Source organism: Bombus vosnesenskii, unplaced genomic scaffold (genome assembly GCF_011952255.1).
Source record: "Bombus vosnesenskii isolate JDL3184/JDL3185 unplaced genomic scaffold, Bvos_JDL3184-5_v1.1 scf7180000013417, whole genome shotgun sequence".
In the NCBI taxonomy this organism is placed as follows: domain Eukaryota; kingdom Metazoa; phylum Arthropoda; class Insecta; order Hymenoptera; family Apidae; genus Bombus; species Bombus vosnesenskii.
In genome coordinates, this window is record NW_022883036.1 from 12,014 (window position 1) to 34,389 (window position 22,376).

Here is a 22,376-nt window from a genome sequence, read left to right on the forward strand (position 1 = left end):
TATCTCTCCGTCGTCCTCTCTCTTCCGATCCTCCTCTTTCCGCCGCAGCAGTGGAAAAAGGATCTGTCCTACGTCGCGCTCTCACAGTCGTCGCGTTCCTCGTCCTCGTTCGCCTCGTCCTCGACTACGTCCGCGAAACTTCGCTCTCCTCTCTCTCGCTCCGCTATATCTTTCTCATACTATCTCGCTCCGTAGTTCGCTTTTTCCTTCAGCTTTTACCCTCCTCTTTTTCTCTCTGTCTTTCTCCCGTCGGCCCCTCCGCCCTTTTCGCCCGTTTCCTCGCTCTCTCGTCCCCTCGTCCTTCCTAAGCCCGCACCAACTCCCATTCGGCCCACCCCCTCCTCCTCGTCCCTCTCATCCAACGGCGTTTACATTTTACTTTTCTAGTAGCGAATTAAAACCGCGTTCATGCGCAGCCCGCGGAAGGGCGTAATGATTTTTTGAGGGGCGAATCGAGTGGGGTCGCCTACGGTGCCGGCGGAGGGGGTAGTAGCTGCGGGCGCGAGCTTAGCAGGAGCAGGATGGCAGGAGGGATCGCGAGACAGGCCGGCTGCCGAATAGATGGATGGCTAGACTATCTAGTCGACGGAGAGTAAGCGTTGTCCCTCGTTAAAGTATCATACGTATCGGTGAACGATTACGGGGGAACTCGATAGGCGTTTTCGTTCGATCTTTGTGGAGCTATCGGCGAGCTAGGTAACAAGAGCAACAACGCGAGTCGCGACCAGTAGATAGGATATCGAATCTTTCGAGAATTTCATAGGATAATGGGACGCGTATTTCGAGGAAATTTCGATAAGCGGCCAGGAAACTGCAACCGCGGCGATGACGATTAGGACGATGGTATCGGGGAAGTCGGAAGCGGATAGTCGGGGCGGCGGCGTGGCGGCGTGGCGGTCTATCCACGATAATCCGGTGTAGCCGAAGCGCGCGAACCGAAGTAGGCAGTGGTGGCGCCTTTAAAATTCCAGCTCCAGCGCTTTTAATTGGAAGTCGTTAGCTTTGCGCATTTTCGTCTCGTGGGCTAACGGGTAAAGTGGGGTGAGCCCATGGAAGAGAAACTGTGGGGGGGGGGAGGGGAGTCGTGAGTGCGACGAAGAGAGAAAAATGGAGTGAGGGGGGTTGCGAAGGAGCGAGCGAGTCGGAGAGGAGAGGAGAGAAGAAGAGAAGAGAAAAGAGGTGGGCTGGGCAAGGGTACAGCGGGGTGAAAGAGGAGGCACGGCCGATGCGACCACAGGCATAAAGCTCTCCCCACCATCGAGGCACCGGGCTCTTTTCTCCGTTACTCTCTTCTCTTTCCCTCTCTTTCTCTCTCTCTGCGTACGCACTATTTTTTAGTCCGCACTTATTACGACAGATGTCTCATGCTCCGATAAAGAATAACGGCGGTCGGCGGGCGACATTCCCCCCTCCCCCCTGCGCTAGTTCTAACCAGACTCGGGAGCTGCAGCCGTACTCTCGGTGCTTCTCGGCTCGTGGTGTCGTCGTGACACGACACGACACGACACGGCACGACGCGACACGTTACCTTGCGTTACGTTACGTTACGCGCACCTTACTTTTTTTCCCTCCTCTCTCTGTCGCTATCTTTTTGTCTCCGTCACTCCACCCTCGTACTCGCACGAGAGCTCCACCTCCCTCTTCGAAACGCGCTCGCGGAACGTGTTGCGCCGCCGTGACAGTGACTTTGTTCCACGACGTGTCAACGGTTGGTGTGTCTCCGCGATCATCCGCGATCATCCGCGAATCCACGCGCGCGGGTTACACGCTCGGGCTCCGGTGGTAGTAGTAGTGGTGGTTGATGCTGGCTGGTGGTGGTGGTGGTGGTGGAGGTGGTGGTGGTGTCTCGGTGGAACGCAGCGGCGAGAGAGGCTTCGCATTCCGGAGTGAAGCGCGCGGCAATTTGCGTCACGGTGGCTGCCTGCATCCCGAACAGAGAAACACGTGGCTAGGTGGGTCGTGCGTGCGAGAGCCGGTTCGAAATTCCCGCGCGTTGCCGCGAGATCGCCGCTTCTGACAGCCGCGTTGCCGGTGTTTTCGTATTTCGCGGGAACGATTTACGGCACACGAGCCAACCGGACAGAGAAAACGATGATGGATTAAAAGACGCGATACACCTCCCCTCCCCCTCGTTCTTCGTCCCTTTCTCTCTTCTCGCTGCTCCCAATATTATTTCTTTCTCTCCTTTTCTGTCTCTTTATTTCTTTCTTTCCGCGACGACGTCGACCCGCGCGCGTAGTGTGCCACTGCTTGGGCGTTGTATCGCCGAGCAGAGCTCCAGACTTCTCCCCTCGTGTCTCGCTGCCTGAAGGCCTATCCTCTCGCGGCACAACCCTCTTCTCTCCTCTCGTCTTCGCACAGATCGAACGCGGGCGCGTGTGTGTGGCGCGGCGCGACCGAGTGAGACACCAGGAGAAAAAGAGAAAAGAGTGGTTGCTTTTTAGGCAACGCGCGCTATACCGCTATTGTCGCTGCCGCGCGCGACCGCAACTATCATCATCGTCGTCGCCGCCGTTGTCATCGTTGCCGACTTTCACGGCCGATTCTCTCCGCTCACCGGTTTCGAGATAGCACGCAGCGGACCTCGCGATCGTACCCAAGGGACACGTGTATCGCTACGCTTCGAGGCTCCTTTTTCGACGCGGCAGCCTGCGAGGAAGCGCGGAGCGGAGCGCGTGAAAAAGCGGCGCAGCCTGCGCTCGAAGGATGCGCTTCTGAATCGCGATCAAAGAGGGGCAGGAGGAACGGAACGCACGTGAGCGACGTGTCTAACACGACAAGTGCCGCAAGGTAAACCTCGTCACCTTTCCTCGGCCGCGAATACGCGTGCACGATCTCTTCTACTTTGTACATCGGTAGAAAACTCATTCGTCGTAGGTATGGCAAAAAGAACGTGATCGGTGGCAAAAATTCGAGACGCGTTCTTCTCGCGTACTTCGCGATTCCCGACAAAATCTGCCCGACGCCTCCGTCCTATCTTTTCTCAGCTCGTCCTCCCGCTCTCTTTTTTCCTCCCGCTTCTTCTTGTCCCTCTCTGCCTGTGTGTCACTCTGTCCATCTGTCCGTCTGTCCATCCGTTCGTGTGCCTGTCTGTGTGTGCCTCCCCACGCTTATACGTGTGTATGTGTGTCTCTCTGGACGTCTTTCTTCGTCAGACGATACGTCTTTCTCCCTCTTGTCGGTCGTTCTCGCTCGTCGTACCGGCGATCGCCGGCTTTTCGTACGTTTTCGTGCGGCCTCGCTGCCGCGCCGCGACGTACGCCCGCGTCGACGAAGGCACACAGCTGCACAGTCGTGACGTGACGTTTCGGGGGTTAGTTCGCACGGTATGTGACGGAGAAAGAGGCCACCGGTGGACTGCTGTGCGCTCCAACGTGCTCCTCCCGAAGATCGTGACGTTTCCGCTTTTTCCAACGACTCGCGGTTCTTCTATTCTACGTGTCTCTCTTTCTCCGTTTGGACGCACACGTTCGTTCCTTCGTTCGTTGCTTTTGCTCTGTGACGGTGCGCGACATGTGATCCTTGCCGATTTCCTCGGTCAGCATCGACGAATCGCCATTCTCTGCCCGTTGAAAGCAGGGAACGAGAGACGGCTAACGCGCTATCTGTCTCTCCTTTGACATTTTTTTCTCCCTCTTTTGTTCGGTGTACGCGTCGTGGCACGCGCGAAACCGCACGCCGCTCCTCCCCCGCGCCCTCCTTCGCACTCCTCTTCTTTCTCGTCTTTCTTTCTGTCTTTTCATTTCCATCTTTTCTTCCTTCCTTCCTTCTTTCCTTCCTTCCTTCCTTCCTTCCTTCCTTCCTTTCTTCCTCTCTTCCTCTCTTCCTTCCTCTTTTTCTTCCTATTAACCGCCTCTTTCGTTCCTTCCGGCATTCTTACCCGCCGGCTAAATTACGCCTTCCCCGATCATTTGACGCGCGACCGTCTTGTCAACTCGATCACGTTTCGCACGCGTCCTCGCCGATTAAATTAATCGATCGATAATCTCTCTGCCAATCGCAGATTTTGCTCGTGCCCGTCGAAGATCGAGCGCGAGGAATGAACACGACGACGCTATCGCGTCGTGGACCGGCGTCGATTCCGGACCCGTCCGTCGAGAATGACTTTCCGCCACGACGAAGCAGCACTAGTGGCCGTGTGTAGGGGACTTTTTCGCGAACTTGTGAAGTGCGCACTTTTTTGCGAGGTGGCGTTGTGCAGATAAAACGCAGAGCGTTTCAATTCGGCTCATTGTTTCGGTCATTAGCTTACGCGGCATGACGAGTGATAGGTGTGCTTTCGCGATAACGCATCTACTTTCTTCGAACTGTGATTACTTTCTGGATAATGTGTGGTGAATGTGCCTTAGAAATACGAAAAGCGTAACTGCCGTTTAGCCGCGATCGCTGAGGAAAAGGTATCGTATAACGTGCACCGGTCTTATCCTCTTCTCACTCTGATCCACGGTTTCGCTTCTACCGCCGCAATCGTTTGACAGTTTTCGAAAAATGTGCTTGTGCGCGTCGATCCTCGATCGATCGCGTTCTCGCGAATAATTCCCGATAATCGTGGCACACGGTTTAACCCGAAGAAACGTTAAAAAATGTTATGGTGTTTTGTTTTCTTTTTTTTTTTTTCAGAAAGAAAATACGTGTGTCTCGTATATCGTAATACAGCAAATAAGTTTCTTTTGTCGGCGTTTTCGCCTAGATCGGCGTGCGTCCCAGTCGAGTTCTATCGTCAAAATTGCTGCGAGGATTTTCACTGCGAAACTTATCTCGAATTCGTCACATATAAATTTAGCAGTGTGCGATAGCGAACTTAAAAAGTCTAAAAACAGTTTCCGAATCGCACCGCCGCGCCGGGCTTTATGATAAACGTGTATCTGCGAGAAAAAAAGAAAAAAAAGAAAAAAGAAAAAGAAGAAGGAATTATTCGCTTCTTTTTTTACTTTAGCGGCGATAATCGTTTGGAGCGTATCCAAAATATTGCGGTATAATATTATTTACCGGTTTGTCGGTGTACGGTTTCTATTGTGCGCGACCGTGTGTACTTTAATTACTATTTCTTCGAAGTGGCGAGTCGACCAACGCAAAAATACCTTTCGAATCAGCGATACGATTATCAACGGAAACGTTGTAAAATAGTATACGGTATCCATACTTCTTCTTATCGTAATAACGCGTTATAGAATACAGAAGAAAAAAAAAACAATCGACGATCATTAATTCCGTTCTATATCGAAGCTTTTGTCATGGCGATACACCACACACATACGGCGCGGGCAACGAGCACTGTAAATTTGTTTTAAGATCTTTTTTTTTTTTTATCATTTTGCTAAGATAACACTATCAGCATACATTTAATGCTTGCGCTTTTATAAGTGGCGAAGAGAATTATTTAATCGTATGTTCTGGCTTCACTCCAGCTTGGCGACCTAATTTTCTTGTATGGTGCAAATAAAAAGTAGTGTAATCCTTCGCTTCTATTTTTACGCCATGCACTCTTTAATTCTTATTCTTCTACTCTCGACGTCGTGCAGACGATATTTTATTTTTTCTCGTTTCGCACGGTTTCGCCCAGCGAAACGCGTCGATGATACACACATACATATTCCCGTTTGCACGCGAGATCTGCAAAGACCGTTTTGACTTTTCGGAATATAGGTACACTAGACTCTTTCTCTTTCTTTCTCTCTCTCTCTCTCTCTTTCTCTCTTTTTCTTTTTCTCTCTGGTCGTTCGCGTTCTCCTCGGTGCCACGTAAAAATACCGCAAAACTTCAAAGTGTCGTTTTACAGCTCACGCGCGGCAACGGGAACGTTTACGTTCCCGTATTTTCATTCCATTCGAATTAATAACATATGTTCGTGCACGACATCTCTGGTCCATCTCGTCCCTATTAAACGAATCTGCGTATTAATTCGCCAGTTATATAAGTTTTCGTGGCTCCGAGAAATGTAAGGAAATTAACATCTGTTCTAATGCCACACCAATGGTAAACACGCTGGTTAAATATCAGTCGATACCGAAATATTATGTAATCTTTGCCCATCCTTTTACGGATAGACAAATTTTTGTCTCTCTGTCTCTCCCCCCTCTCTCTTTCTCTCTCTCTTTCTCTCTCTATTTCGTCTGAATCGTACGTACTCGTTTTAGAGAGATGTTAAGATCGAGGCGCGATTCTCGCTCGCGACATACCTATTTATTTTTTGCAACAGTACTTTTTATTTCGAAATAGCGGTTATCAAAAATTATCGACCTGCAGACTTATCGACTCGCGATTTATCGTGCACAACTAGAAAGTTTCGGCATTCGAATTTCGTTTCCTGGCCGACGTTAGTGCACATATTCGTAACGCTGGCGCGCATCTCGAATCGGACCAATCTCCTTAGATTTCGCGTTATAAAATGTTGCTTGGTCGAGACTCGGCCAGCCAAGGCATATTTTATTAAGCGATAAGATAAGTGTCAAGCTTTCGCTGGTTTAAATAGCGTACATTATTTCTGATTATAGGTGAATAGATATAACGATGGTAGATACGCAACACTTTTGTCTGCGATGGAACAATTACCAAAGCAGTATAACGTCGGCGTTTGAAAACTTAAGGGACGATGAAGATTTTGTGGACGTCACATTGGCCTGCGATGGCAAAAGCCTCAAAGCGCACCGCGTCGTACTTTCCGCATGCAGTCCCTATTTTAGAGAATTGCTCAAGGTAAGACATAGACATCGTATCTGATCCTGTGTTCCGCGATTTTGCGCCGATCCATCGTATAAATCTACATTCTTTATTGTCACCGTACCAGCGATGTATCGAGTGCAACGTCAATGTGTAACCATTGCAAGAAAACGTCTCTTCTTTTCCTCCTTGCTTGCCCTTTTGCAGAGCACACCGTGTAAACACCCGGTGATAGTACTTCAAGACGTAGCGTTCAGCGACTTGCACGCTTTGGTGGAGTTCATCTATCACGGGGAAGTGAACGTGCATCAGCGTTCCCTTAGCAGTTTTTTGAAGACTGCCGAAGTCCTCAGGGTATCGGGACTTACGCAACAAGCCGACCAAACAGACAGGGACGAGGTAAGCATTCCTCCGATCGTTTTCCTTGCTATTTTCTTCTCTAGCGTTCGTGGAACACACAGCAACCCATCGGCCATATGTAATATCCGAGTAATATCGAGCCTCGGTACCTCGCAAATTGATTATGCTTTGAATGTTATCTCTGATAGAGACGTGACTTTTAACTAAAGAACACCTTATCTCGGTGCAGAACGTGTATCCATCTTGATTCCAATCCATAATTGTCCTAGGTCAAGCAAACAAAGATAACCAGATTGCATTACAAATAGAAAGCGAGCAATCGTGATCGTGTTCTGGCGGGCATGCGCGGTACCGTCGAGCGATATATCGAGTATTTTCTTCGTCGACGATCTCTTCCCTTGATTACTCTTTTCTCTTTCAACCTTACAACCCGCCACCGTTTTACCGGCGAGCATGATGCTCCTTTTCGTTACTTCTGTTTTTTTTTCTTGTTTCCTTTTTAATTGCAGCTATCCCATGTACGCGCGTTGGCTGCCGGTGGTAACCACCTTCCCTTTCACGAAAAATCAGAAGAGAGTTTCCCCCGGGGTGGTTCCCCGCCCACGCCAGTAACCCCGACACCGACGACCGTGCAGCAATTGCTACGTCGAGCGCAGATACGCAGGAACGAGAGACGAACACCGGATCCGCACGATGAGTCGGCGAAGAAGCCGAGGGTGCCGTCGCCGCCTCTCAACAACAACGACGCTACTCCCACGGATTTCTCGATGGTGAAGAACAACCATCTGTCGAGCAAGGTCGAGGGTAACGGCGTGCACGAGGAGAACAGCCCCCTGGAAGACAACATCAAGTGCGAGCCGTTGGAGCTGACAGGTGGTAACAGCGGTAACGGAGGCAACAACGAAGACTCGTCGGATTCTGGAGCTGCGGCGTCGGATCGGCCACCCGCGTCGGCCAGCAGTAACGAGCACGAGGCCGAATCCGAACACACGTCCACCCCGAATTTTTTGTCCGAAACGAAAATCTTCCCCACGCCTGGAAGCTTTAATTTCAGTATGGCAGCGCTAGCCACGGAGCATACACCATTGTCAGGTACGTACATCATTCGCGTTTTTACTGGGCCTGTACGCATTGACCAATTTTCATCGTCTACCCCTCACACACGCATCGAGCACGATTTTCTTTTAACCCCGTTTGCATTGCCTTTTATAGTTTTCCCTCCCGTGATTTTTGGCTATTTTGGTTTCTGCGTTCGAAACTCGACAGGACACTGATATGGTTATTTCACACCCTTTCTTTTTTTTCTATTCTTTCTTTATCCTTCCTTTCATATTTTTCCCCCTTATAAGCAAAGTAGTTTTAGAAGACGATTATAGAAGATTCTTTCCATCGAGTCTCTGTTAATTGCGATGTTGCGTACAGGCCGTTGTTCGGTCTATAGTGCGAAAGAATGTTCGTTGCTACGTGTGACGATAGTGAAATTTCCAGGATTGGGCCACGGGTTGCAACCACCGGACTTGGCAGGAACTTCGCAAGGTAAGAATATTTGCTATTAGCTCTGCCCTAGTGAAAATCATTAGAATATCAACGATCGAGGACTCGACAGAGAAGTGGACAACCCCCACCCCGTGTACATATATACATAGATCGTGGTTCGTATGGTCGTTCTGGAAATCTGTCACGCACGATCTTGTTTGGGGTTGACTTGAACCTTTGATTTCTGTTGATTTTTCACAGGGCATTTCTATGCTGTTCCATTATTTTCTATCGACAGTCGATACATCGTGGCCGCATTTGTCTGCGGTGTAGCGGTTCGCTCTAATATAAAGTAACTAAAAGACTTGTGCAGTTATATCAAACACTAACAAATCACGAATTATAAGAATGATTATACATATTATATATATACATACATATATATATTTTTTTTTATTTGGTTGCGGTGAAAGAGCACTACTGTCTGCTTGGACGATTAAAACTTCTTCTAATTGGCATGCGTTACAAAAATCATTGATATCATCATTACTTAAATGATACCATTTACCTTGCATTTGCATTTCATGATGTCATAACGTTCCCGCGGTTATCAACGAATTCGCGACGTTAGAAGGGATTTATCTGCTCACCTATCATCCGTTTTTACTTCTTTTGTTTCTTTTAACTGTGCTTCGCCTTTCATCTTTCGTCGTTTACTGAAAATTCGGAGAAGAATGGATAAACGTTCGGCCATTCGATCAAATCAAACCGGGAGCAAATCCGTTTAAATCGCGCGCCTCGTTTGCTCCCTGTATCTCCAGGTTAGAACGAAACATGCCGCGATTACACGCGGCCGATACGTTTTATAGAGCGGAGACGCTCTCCGCGGATGACTACAGGCAAAGAACAGCAGATACATTCGTTCTTTCGACTCGTCGAATTCGCTACGATCATTCTAATTGGCACAAAGCGATGAAAGAAACCATCACTGTTTGGCATCACTGTACAAAGTATCTGCCGCAATCTCTACCATGTTTAATGAAAAAAAAAGAGAAAGTAAGATCGAAAAGACCCCTCTTCATAGAAAGAAACGATAAAAGAGTAGAAAATGAAAGAAAAAGATCTAAAACAAAAAAAAAAAAAAAGAAAGAAGGCAAAAGAAAGTACAGAAGAAGTTAATGAGTAACGATGCAGCGACAGACTGTTCTCTTTGTGTACACCTAATAAATCCTCGAAGAAATTTGCCAAAGTATTACCGATCTATTAATACTTTGAGTTTCGCGAATCGCGTCAAATGTCACTTTTATCGACGATTGATCTTTCATTCTATATATATATATATATATACATACATACATATGTATATACATATATATGTATACGTGCCGTGCTCGTATTGTCCAAATCATCGTTAAGTTTGTATCAGTGTTGTCGTCCCATTAACGTTTGTTAACGGAAAACACGCCGCTGCCGCGATATCGCCGATACGACAGCATTATGACATTGCTTATAATTTTATATTTACGAATATTATACATATATATATATATTTATATGTTCTTTACACATGTAAACATATTCGCATATTACCATATATATATATATCGAGCAACGTAATTATAAAATATATTTTTCTTTTATCATTATATATTTTACAGACGTTATCGTGTATTACCAATTTGAAAAGTTTGCAATTACACCGTAATTGTACGTAATTATAATCGTGAAACACATCGTCACGAGACACTTTGCAGCTTGTTCGTTTCCAATTACGAAAGAGGATGTGATAGGTCGTCCAATTTTGTCACACTCTTTTATATTATTCGAGAGACATTTGACTCTGACGTGCGTGTACCATATGGTAACGTCATTACGGTATATCTGCCGACTTATTGGCCATTTTTTCTCACTCGCTGGGACGGACAATTTGCTCTCTTTTTACTGTACGTCACGCTTGTACGCTATGCATATTTTGGGGGGTCGTGGAGCGAACGCGCTCGCTGGGGCGGGGGTTAACGGTAAACTCGCTTAATAACGGTAAACGTTTCAACATACTCGACTTTGCCGAAGGAATACGAAGTGTTCTCGTTTTAGTAGCAAGATGCATTATCTGCTGGATTAGACAAACGTAGCCATTTTCTTATTTTTTTTTTTCTTCACCATGGAGACGAACGAACGACGATCGCAGAGGTATCACGATCGTAAACGCTTAAATACCCAAAGTTTCGAAAGCCGCGCAATCTGAACGAGAAAACAAACGAAAACAAAAAAATATCGTCGATCATGGGGATACGTCGTCTTCGGTTTCGCGATCGTCAGAGGAGAAGGTCTTAAATGCGTTCTAACAGTGTCGTTAAGTAAATTCAGGTGCGGCTTCGCCCGCCTCCTCGATTAATATTTGAACGACTGGCTTATACTAGGTTAGTACTGAAAAAGTTATCAGGGGCCGTCGATAAGACCACAGATGTTATCCGCAAAATTCAAGGTCCCTCTATCTCCGACCAACGTGGCCAACTAAACATTGGCCTAACTAAAAATACGACGACCTTGGTACGCCACTCACGTTCTTGCGGCGCAGTGCGAATCATTAGACACATTAAATTATACGTGGCTGGTTCGCGAAGCTGTTCGACCCGGAGCCTAACACGGCGTATTTTCTCTCGACGTGATCGTCAGTCCGTTCTTTTCAGAAAGTCATCTCCCCCTCCTTTTCTGTTTTCTTTTCTTTTTTTTTTCTTTTACTCTTTTCGCTTCTGTACATTTCGGTTTGCTGCACTCGCGAGACAACAAAGCGCAGCGAATAAGCAGAGAACGTTACGTCGTTTCGACGCAAGAATAGACGAGTTGTTTGGACGTGCCGTTAAAAACGATAGCGCGCATCGTTCTTGGCCGCGAAAATTTCTCCGTTGAAAAATTTCTAGCCAAGCACGCCTCTCTAATCGGTCACTTGCAGCGTACGCGACGAATGCTTGTTTGTTTTTTCGCAGTTTTTATCTCGGCTAAGGCTTGTCGGTTCCTATCTATCGCGCGTATGCCCGCTCGCGACGGACAATTTTTTTTCTTGTTCGACCGAACGAACTGCAGCGACGTGATTTTGGCAAGGTTTCAGCCGAGAGATAGTTGCAGGGTCGTCGGTCCCGCGAAACTTTCCACCTACTCCGTTTCGTTTGTTAAACGACGGGCAACCGAACGGTGCGAGTTTGCGTTAAAATTAAAACGAAAGAACGCACGGCACACCTGACTCGATTTTATAGCTGTTTGTTTCGACGTTAGATTATATTGAGTATTTTATTCCGCTTGTTCGTTTCGACGATCGATGGTGTTTTATGATAGCAGATTTTTGATAATATTGATAGTTTCGGCGATAATAGCAATAGTTTCGACATATGAAACAACATCGTGCAAGTTAATCGGGGGAAAAGATCAAGGTCTAGAAGTTTCGTAGATCAATTTAGAAAACGCGTTATCATTTCGACACACAGATAAAGTGAAATTTTAGTCTTGTAAATAGCGCGCACAGCGCCCGTTCCTTAATCATCTTTAATTCGTAATGGCTGGTTACGTAAAAAACAATCGTGCCAGATAGAAAGTACAACGTACGACCACTTGTCGAGCGATCAGCCTTAGACGAGAGCGCGAGTTTCTTTGTTCCTTCGCCTCTCTTCTGTACTCACACGGTTAAGATCTTTTTATTCCGCGCAGAGCCGGCTGCGAGCATATGGCGGTCCGCGTGTTTCTAGGCAGATTCGTCGAGGCCGTCGGAAAAAAATTCCCAAACGAATTTTGCTCTCGAACTTTCTGGTATACGGTCATTTCTGCTACATCGATACTGTCGTTATGAATGCACGATATTATAGATCGGCAAGAGAGGAAATCGTGCGAAACAATGAAAATTATACGATCGATCGCGTTAACCTTTCACACTGTGTCTGTCTCTTCTCTTTCTTCTTTTTTTTTTTTTTTTTTTGCTGTCCGAAACGATGAATTTCACGCCGTAACATTTGAAATTAAAATAATTGTGCGACCTGATCGATGCGTTTATTTTTTTTCCCAAAGGCAGGTCGTTGTACGATGCGCGAGCATCTCTTGTATATAACATTTTATACGCGCGCGTACAATATATTTCGTTGTCATTTATTTAAAGCGTGTGCCCGAGAGAGAAGTTTTGCATAGAGCGACCGACACTCGGAGAAAGATGCGTTTATCGCGGTCTAATTTTAAATCTATTCATTCTGCTCCTTTCTCTCCGCGCGCGTCTATGCCCGCGTTTCTCGGCCGGTTTCGATGTCATTATCGCAAAGAGAGGAGAAATTCTTTCCCCGGGCCTAGATATTCTTAGCCCGTTTCCCGCTCGCCACTAAAATTGTTTAAAAAGCCGATACGTAGCGGTGTTGGTAGCGGGACTACCGCCACGGTCCCGCCACCGTCACGATTCCCTTTTCTCCACCTCCCTCCCTTTTCTCTCACCCCCGCCTTCCTCATCCCCCCCTTTTTTTTCTTCCTTTATTTTCTCTCGTTTTCTGCTCTTTTCCGCGAACGCCTGCATCCGCGGTAACCTGTTGTAAAACCCGGCCGCATAAAAATAGCGGGTGCCGAGCTCTGGAGTCGAGCACTTTATCCTCTTTCTCTGTCTCTTTGTATCAGAGGGCGCGTTGCAGCGCATCGAGCAAATATTTATTTCACGGGACGTTCTCAGTGCCGGACATACCGCGCTCCGCCACGTATTCTTCCTCGCCTCGTTTTTCCTTCGGCCTTTTTTAATGGCCGACCGAATTCTTCGCACGAAAGCGATGGTCCACGCTCCGGTCGGTCCCGCGAAATGCTCGACCAACGACTTAGGCTGCAGTTGCAACGAACGCGTGTCCCGACGAACTGCCGTTTCGACGAATTGGAAGAAAATCAGGCCGCAAAAAATATCGAAGTACTGGAGTGTTCCTTTCATCAGATTTTACATTTCATCTTCGTCGTATGCGAATCTTCGCGATCGTACGAAAGTACTATCGCGCGATACGAAACTTAACTTAAGGCTTGGATTTAATTGATGGAGCGTATAAAAATGTTATAATACGTAGAATGTAGAGCAAACAGTTTCTTTAGTTTGCACGTATGTATTTTGGTATTCTGATGTTTCGATAATGAAAACGACGGTTCGTCGGAACGCGCATCGACTGTTCCACAGCTCGAAGGATTACACGTAGGATTTTTGTTGTTCGTGTTTTTCGAATAGAATCCTTGCTTCGTCACTTCGTAGGAAGCGATTGACGTGGCCCGAAGAACGGGAAGGGGAACGGGGCAGGGCGTTTCATATTCGATCGAATCGGCAAACTACATAGTAGCCAAGGAAAGAAATTTCGGGTTACGTAACGTTTGTTAATGGCCTGTTTGCGAAACACGGAATTCATGCTGCCATCTGTCGACGTTGTCGATTCCGATGGTGTGCGAAAGTCTGTCTCTTGCTTACGTGACGTCCGCGAGTCCGCCTTGCATACGTCTATTTACTCGATACTTACTCATCTCGCTCGTTCTCTCTCTTCTTTCAGGCCGTCTCCTTTCCTCTCTGCCTCTTGTCGTTCGTTTCGGTAGCCAACGATCCGCGTTGGCAATTTACTTTCGGCCGCGTACGCGGCGCCTCCCAAGGCCAAACGAAAGTTCGTTCTGAACCAAATCCGATGGAATTTTTTATCTGTAGTATGTACTTATCGGGGACGCCCAGGTCTAGCTGCTTGTTTTCGCCTTGTGCTATTATCGATGATGAACTTGAGGTGACCTCGAAAACTGCGCAACAGTGAGCGCGGGTGTGACGAAGACGAGTGTACGACAGAGAACGAGAGAGTATGGGATGACAGGGGGGCTAGGAACGGGCCAGACAGGGGAAGGAGAGCCAGAAAGAGAGACAGAGAGAAAGAAAGAGAGAGGGAGAGAGGGAGGCGTTTACACTTTCGCTCTATATCATTTGCTGTCATGGCTCGGATCTTTTTTTTTCTGCAACACTTTCCAAAACGATACGCTTCTTCCGACAAATTTCTCCGTCTCTCGACCGATCGTCGGATCGAACTCATCGCATCTCTCGGATGCATCTCTGACCTTTCCCTCGGTAAATTCGACATTGACTTTTTGCAAATTCGCGCGAGTTACGTAAGAGGGGAGAGGAAGGCGAAGAACCGGTTACACGGTCGACGACAGACTCGCAGGACGAATTTTCATCCGAGTATTTGTTCGCGGGGGGCGAATTGAAAATTCGGCGAAACTCGTTTACGTATCGTGACGACTCTCGCGATCTGTGGCAGAGGCGTCGTAACACCACGGTTCGAAGACAAGGTGAAGGTCTACTTGGTCGCGGTGCTTAATTCATTGAGACACTTTAGTTTCGTGCCTCGCCGCTAGTGCCCAGCAGCGTGCGAGAACGTATCTCGCGAAGAAATTGGCTTGGTGCGTTCGTGCCGCCTCCTCTCCGCCGGCTCTCCTCTTATCGGTACCGAGTTCGATCAACGTTCCGTGCAATTCGTCGCGTTGTAGAAAGACGCGGCCGTGCTCTCTCTCTATATAGAAACTAGATCGCGGCGTAAAGGAATATCTCTTCTGTCTGTTCGATGAATTTCCTAAATTCTACAGAGATGTGAAATTTTCCGACGACGTCCCATTAACTGGCGCGAGATGATGCGTTCCTTCGTTCTTTTCGTTCACGTAGAAGAAGTTCGCTTCTCCGTGACTAAATAGGATCCGATATCCGAAAAGACTTATCGTTTGATCGCACTGATTTCGTGAAACGCGCAACCGCATCGGATGAAAAAAGGGCCGCGGTCGAGGAGAGGGTAGTTCTTCCTGGCGGCCTCCTCGCTTCGCAGCCCCCGTCTTCGTCCCCACCACTGTCCACGTAACTCTTTCAAAAGTTCGTAAGACTCGCGTAACCAATCCGGAAGCTACTTAGATTTTTCTCTCCCCGCCGATCCCTCGGCCCTATCCTCCTTCACCTTTCTCTCTCTCCTCTTTACAACCCCTTGGCCCTCCCTTAGTCGTAGTATATTCTCTCTTTCTCCCTCTCTCTCTCTCTCTCTTTCCCTGTTTCTCATAGTCGCGGTGGTAGCGAGCTATCGATCGCCGTGGCTCTCCGCGCTTAGAGTCAACATCAGTCATAATACAGCGCAACGGCATACGGGGGTTATTAAGAATAATACGCATCCTAGGTATATATCCCCTTCCCGGCACCACGGAAAAACGGGGGAAGGAGCGTCGTACGTGGGGGGTTCCGTTGCTAGGGTAACCGGCTGGGTAAAATCCCGCAAAGAAGAAGCATCGCCGTTATGTTCCTGCTCCTGCTCTTACTCTTACTCTTACTCCTATTACTACTGCTGCTCTCTCGTTGTATCGACATCTCATCCTCGCGGACGTTATACTGGCTTTTATGAGACGATGAATGTACACTCGCCCTACCTTCCTCAGCTCCGTTAGTCCACCTTTCAACCCTCCTTTCGCCCTTCTTCCCCGATCGCTCTTTCTCGCTCTCTTTACACAGTTCTTCGTCTTCGTGTTGCTCGCGATACTCCGCTACGATTCTTGCCTCCTTTTAGCCGGCGAACGATTAACAGCGTCCGCATCCGTTTAGTCGGGAAACGAGCCGCGTTTCTCTTGATTTCTTCTTTTCTTTGGCCTGTCGCGCGCGCGTCATCCCTCTCTTGCCATCCGTTTTGTGATCTTTCGGTCGCGGTTTTCTTGCCATGCAAACCGACGATGATCGTCGCGCTCGTGAATCCGCTGGTAATCGATCGGCGTGAACATCTCGCTTGACATCTCGATGGACTCAGCCCCCTCCTCTTTGGTTGCAGACCGGGAGGTCGCCGAGGAGGACGGGGGTTGGCAGTCCGCTACCAACGGAGACGGTCAACGGCTAACCGGCCAATCGAGCCAAAGTACGGCAACTAGTCAGTGCGAGATGATGCAGGGGCACCAGCAGCACCAGGAGCTGCCCATTATCGATCTCTTAGACGACATTAACGATCAGATGCAGATCGTGCTCAAGTCGGAACCTCTGTCGCCGAAGATAGACGAGCTCGAGTCCTGTCTGCTCAACGAGCAGATCGATCTGCAATCGGATCGAGGCTCGGCCAACAATGCTAATGGTCAGCAGACGCGTCAGCAGAATGGTAACAATAACACCAACAACAGGCAACACCAGCAACCAAGGACGACGTTGAACGAAACTGTCCCGTTTGCCGATCTTCGTTGGCTAACGCAGAATGGTAACATGCAACCGGCGTCGAAACTTCGCGACGCCTCCAGAACTCAGATCGAGCAGGAACTTAAATACTCGAGCCGTTCGATCACCGGCACTTACTGTAGCTTCTGCCAGAAGACTTTCTCTCGTGCGTGGTCTCTTCAGAGGCACTTGGCGGACACGCATTTTTACGTACCGCAGTCGCTCTCCTGCGATCAATGCGGTAGAAGCTACAAGTCGAGGAACAGTCTGGTCAGTCACAAGAGCCAGTACCACGCGAGAAAAGAGCGAAAGGAACACGAGGAACAATGCGAGGTCACATATTGACCGACATCCATGGTTTAGTGACCGAATTTGCGTCGAGGTTCCGTCTTGCCCCGAGAGATCTACGCACGAAGAAACGCGGAATCAAGAGAAGAGAATACGGCAGAACCGTACGACCTTCTGGAACGCGATTAATCGTCGTTCCTCGTTGCATGAGAAAGCAAAGAGACGTTCGACCATCGTTTAGATAATTTTATAAGTACCACGTTGATTGAGTAGTCGCGTTATTTCGTTTCGTTTGAAACGCTTGCGTTACCGAGATAATATTAATCCTAGTCTTCTGATCGTAAAACGAGTTACCTCGATGCACGCCAAAGAGAGTCGCGAATCGAAACCTATGCATACGCGTTACCTCAAAGAATTCACGCGGAACGTCCTGTTCCTCCTTTGCCAGTCGATCGTGTCGCGTTACGCGCGCACCCTTCGAATAATAAGTTCCGCCATCTGGACTAGTTTCGTGCCAAGTTCATGGCTCGAGCGAGTGTCTTTCCACGGTAAAATCGATACCACTCTCCTGTGGTACGACTGTGCTCTTCCTCATCTACCCCAGAGATCCAGCCAAAAGGGTAGTTCATCGCCGTGCCGACGATAGAGTCGACCTTGTAGCGTTTTCCCATCGATTAGCTGCTGGTATATTTATCGATGGGCGTATCGCGTGGCTGTGCAATTTCTCTCGATCGAGCCAGAATAGAGTCGCGAACACGTCGTCGGTTCGAATTTTTGCCGACAGAGTGGTTTTTCGCACGAAACGCGAGGCTGGTATCTCGCGAAACGCTCGAACCAAGGACGAATCTATTTATCGGTCGATTGGACTATAACCCATCTATCTACGAACCTTGAAAAACAATTTTTCGGTACCGATACGGTTGAGAGACTCGTTTTCTCGTATCGTTTCTCGTATCGTTCCGTCCGCCACCCCTCGCCTCGTCTCTGCGCCTTTCTCATGCACGGACTCACGATCGCGACCGTTCATTTTCTATAGTATGCCTCGCTGACACGATCAACGTCGTCGTCGTCATCGCTTACCGCGTTATACACCGCCAACACGAATCGATCGCTCGCGGAATCGTAGTTACGCTAAGGTAAACCGCGCGAAACGTAACTGTCGCCCCATAGTAATAGCGTGAATGTCGTTAGAAATGAATTGAGAAAATAAAGGAGAATTCGATGGAATGAAATATTGTTGTTTCACTGATAATTACCAACCCGTGGCACGTAACGATGAGTCGTTAAGAAGCTCGACCCCTCTGATAGGACTTCTGCTCGTTCGCGAATCATACGTTATGCTGAAACAGAGATCAATATTATAACCAAACGTTCGCTTCATCGCATCATTCCGTTAGACCAAATATCACACTCTTGTATATATATATCCACACACGTATACCTACAAGATCTACTCTGCTCTGTCTTGCTGTAAATAATACGCATCGACATGGATACATCTCTGGTGCTCTGAAAACACTAACGTCATCGCTCACGATCGTTCACTGGAATCTTGGAATTGCTTGCACTCTACTATCGTAATGCGCTAAAAAAAAAAAAAAAAAAAAAGTAAGAAAAAAATACAAAATAAAAGAGCACAACGATGAATGATGAAAAACGGTACGGCACACGCTGCCTTCCGATCCGGCAAAGAGCCTTCTGCAATCTAGTCGTGGCCATTGTCATCGTGTAACGACGCGGTTCACAGTTAACACCAAATTTTCAAACGAGCGATCTCGTTCCAATATTTGTTTCCAGTTGCACGTGACGACGTAGTAACCGCATCGGAAAGGATCTTTGAAAACGTTCTTCTAGTTATTTCCTAGAGTTTTTGAAGACGCGACGAAAGCGGCTGCTTCGAGGAATTTGCGCCGGAAGACACGCGTCGAAAAGAACGAATGGACGAAGTAGAAAACGGTGACAATGGTAAGACGACGCGCTAGCAGAAGGTACTTTCCCCGGAAAGCACGCACGCCGTACCACTATGTATGTGTATAACAAAAGTAAAAAGTCCAATAAAAATGTAATAACGAAAAGATGAAAAGTAGAATGGGCGTACGATGAAGATGCTGGGTAGCACCTGCAAGCATAATTACGTGGTTCCAAAGTAACGCAAAAATATTGACAAACATAAAAAAATAAAAAAAAAAAAAGACAGTTTGAGCACGGCTTGGTCGGGTGACGGTGCAATGTGCGCGACTAATCGAGAAGGGCGCACGAATTCTCTCTCTCTCTCTCGGCTCGGAAAAAAAGGTGGTAGATGGTGGTGTAAGAGTGAAAGAGAACAATTGACGAGGATCGCGGGACACGCGATGTGTGTGACTAGAGAGAGGACTCTAGAGCGGAGGGGAACGGGTTTCCTCGTTCCGTGTTAACGTGTCCGACCTACGTCCGACCTGACGTTCGAGCACAAAACCAAAAGTAACCCCTGTGTCTGGTTCTGCCGCCAGGTCAGTTGGCCGGCAGCGGCGCGTCCGATGAGTTTCGATGCGAGCCTTGCAACAAAATCCTGACCTCCCTAACGCGGTTGAGGCGGCACATACAGAACGTGCACACCAGGCCCAGCAAGGAACCGATCTGTAACATCTGCAAGCGGGTTTACTCGAGCCTGAACAGCCTCCGGAACCACAAGAGCATCTATCATCGGCAACACAGCAAGAACGAGCAGCAACGCAAGGAGATGGAACAGATGCGCGAACGGGAGAGAGAGCAGAGAGAACACTCGGACAGAGTTACCTCTCAGCAACAACAACCGCAACAACAGCACCAGGATCAACAGCAACAACAGTCACGACTGGGATAAACGAGAGCCGGAGGTCCATGAAACCTTCGATGGATTTCTTGGTCCTCTGGATCTCTCTGTCTCTCGATATTCGTTCTTCGAGATATCGAGAATTTAGGGATCGAGAACGGTGCCAGTGTTTCACGTGTGCGACGATCATAGTACGCCGTCAAAACGAGAGTTTAAAACATTCGTCGGCTAACGTTTAACGTACACACACGTCGTAAACGAGTCGTTAAAGAATCTCCTCTACACACTGGTCCAATTTACGTTATATCGGTTTCATGGCAATATCGTCGTAGGATTGTTAGACGCGTCCCGTTTCTTTCATTACGAGATATGATATTTACTTACGATAGGCTGTCGATTTTTGCATACGTTCTCTAGCGCTACCGTGGATCATTGATGTCGCATTTGTCTCCTTCACGAAGTAGGAGCTGTATGTCGAGGGAAATGTCGTCTTTGAATTCGGGTCGCGGGAAGATCATGTGATAGTAGGCGATACTGTTATTATATTATAGTTTCTCGTATTTTCGTTCGAGCGGACGAATATTTTAAATTAAATAGACTAAAAGGAAAATAAAAAAAAATGAACAAAAAGCGTAAAAAAAAATACATAAAATGAAGCTAGACCTCGAAGCACTTGAATCGCGCGAGAAGTTTAATTTTTCTACTAAGGTTACAAAGAGATATATATATATATACATATAAATGTTACGTTGAGTGTATATAAGTAGGTAGGTGCTCGGGTCGAGCAAAAACGATTCGGAACGTCAGGATTTCCATATTCGTGAGTGAGTTCTCTCGTTGTTTCGATCTTCTTTATTTAACTATTCCGTTTCGTAAGAAGAAGAAGGAAAGATGAAAAGCGTCCCCTTTCAGTCTTTTTTGTATTACTTAGTTTACGAGGGGTGGTTATCGGGGGTAGTCGCGCGAGTATCGCCTGGCACGATGTTACGAGGAAAGTCGCAGTACAAAAACGTGAAAATATATTATATATAAGTTAATAATATGTAACGTAAGTTAATGATCGTAATGTTCTTCGCTTATCCTACGTATAGAACGTTGACGAGATATTAGACGCGCGATCGTCCGTCTCCTTTCATCCTATTTCCGTCTTTCTCATTCTCTCTCTCTCTCTCTCTCTCTATCTCTCTGTCTCTGTCTCTCTATCTTTCTCTGTCTCTCTCTTTCTCTCTCATCCCTTTTCCCGTCCAGACTCGTGAACGAGAAGAAGGAACTGGCTGAGAACAGCAACGAACGACCTTGCTCGTTTTGCTCCGCTCGCACGCGATTCTTACCTGTCTCCTTTAACAAGAGAGCGACGAATGTGACGATCGAAATACGTGTAGAGGTACCTTAAGGTGCAGCCAAAGGAAAGTTACTTAATATACCGTTCTTACGGGATGTGGTGCAATGAAAAGTACCGAAACGCTTTTTTCGTTCCTTCCTCCCGCCCATGTTGCACACGTGCGCCGAAATTTTTGGGAAATTGTAACGGTACCGGAAACAACAAGAACGATGTGTATCGGCATCACGCGCGTTACTCACCACGGAGAACAATTCCGTCGAGACAATCAATGTCGATTGCTAAATTAGCGGTTGCATTTCGCTCGGTCGATTTCGATTGGTTCAACGCAACGGTGGCATCGTTCGCGGTTACAATTTAGTATTAATCTTAATTTATTCTACGTTCGAGACGTGTTTCATCGATCGCTCGGATGGGTTTCTTTTTTTTCTCGTTTTTCTGTTACAAAGGTACGCGTTTCTATTTTTAATATACTTCGTTTGTCTTTTTTTCTATTTTTTTTTTTGTTTGAATTTTTCGACGATTATTGTTATCGCGAGAATTCTATCTAATGGTTACCTTTTTGTTATTTTGCGACTGCGATATCGAGATGAAAATTGTGATAGCTCTCGCGTTTTTTATTCACCCTTCGAAAGGAATCGAAGCTGGCGCAAAAAAACATCGACTTCGATCGTAGAATATTCTTGACGAAGACTGCGTCGCCTATTACGTAGAATGTACATATAAATTCTGTTCAAACGAAAATAGACGCCGTAGAGGGCGCGTGCGTACGTATTCATGTAAATAAGAAAGTCTTTTATATCTGAATTTATCGATACGAACGTAATTACACGAATATATAGAAGTTTATAAATACGTACACACACGCACATATACGATACATACTCTGTTCTCTTCTCCTTTTAGTCTCTAATATTGTTACTTCTCCTTGTTTCTTCTTTTTTTTTTTTTTTTTTTTAATTATTATTGTTCTCTTATCGGGTTTTCGGGGATAGCGTACGTCCAATAGTACTCACACACGTATACGCTTATCGTATCCTTGTTTTCTCGTTTCGTAACTATGATTAATCAGATTTTCGAATGGACTTATCGTCGACGATCTGTTATCTTTATTACTATTGCATTACGATAATGAATGATAATTATTATTATATTGATATTATTCTTCGAATTTATCCATGATTATTTATATGAATAAAATGTTTCTTTTTTGTACGCTGAGAGAGAGCGGCCCCCTGTTATTTTTCACGTATCGGAGAAAGGTGCAC

At 47.0% G+C, this 22,376-nt stretch overlaps 1 protein-coding gene across 12 annotated transcripts in view; it reads left to right on the forward strand.

Annotated features, from left to right (window-relative positions):
- Nucleotides 1–20,402, forward strand: part of LOC117237978 (broad-complex core protein-like) — a 32,386-nt gene extending 11,984 nt beyond the window's left edge. The window contains exons 1-7 of one of the 12 annotated variants that reach the window (XM_033502454.1): nucleotides 1,122–2,790; nucleotides 4,004–4,397; nucleotides 6,495–6,696; nucleotides 6,868–7,059; nucleotides 7,530–8,112; nucleotides 8,497–8,556; nucleotides 16,320–18,210. In XM_033502454.1, the coding sequence (XP_033358345.1) occupies nucleotides 6,511–6,696; nucleotides 6,868–7,059; nucleotides 7,530–8,112; nucleotides 8,497–8,556; nucleotides 16,320–17,035 (1,737 nt within the window). In that variant the 5' untranslated portion in view covers nucleotides 1,122–2,790; nucleotides 4,004–4,397; nucleotides 6,495–6,510 and the 3' untranslated portion in view covers nucleotides 17,036–18,210. Of the gene's footprint in view, nucleotides 1–1,120; nucleotides 2,791–2,902; nucleotides 4,398–6,494; nucleotides 6,697–6,867; nucleotides 7,060–7,529; nucleotides 8,113–8,496; nucleotides 8,557–16,319; nucleotides 18,211–19,467 lie in introns of those variants that run through there. The other 11 variants (XM_033502462.1, XM_033502457.1, XM_033502458.1 and 8 more) reach the window with 11 other exon arrangements.
- The last annotated feature ends 1,974 nt before the right edge of the window (nucleotides 20,403–22,376 follow it).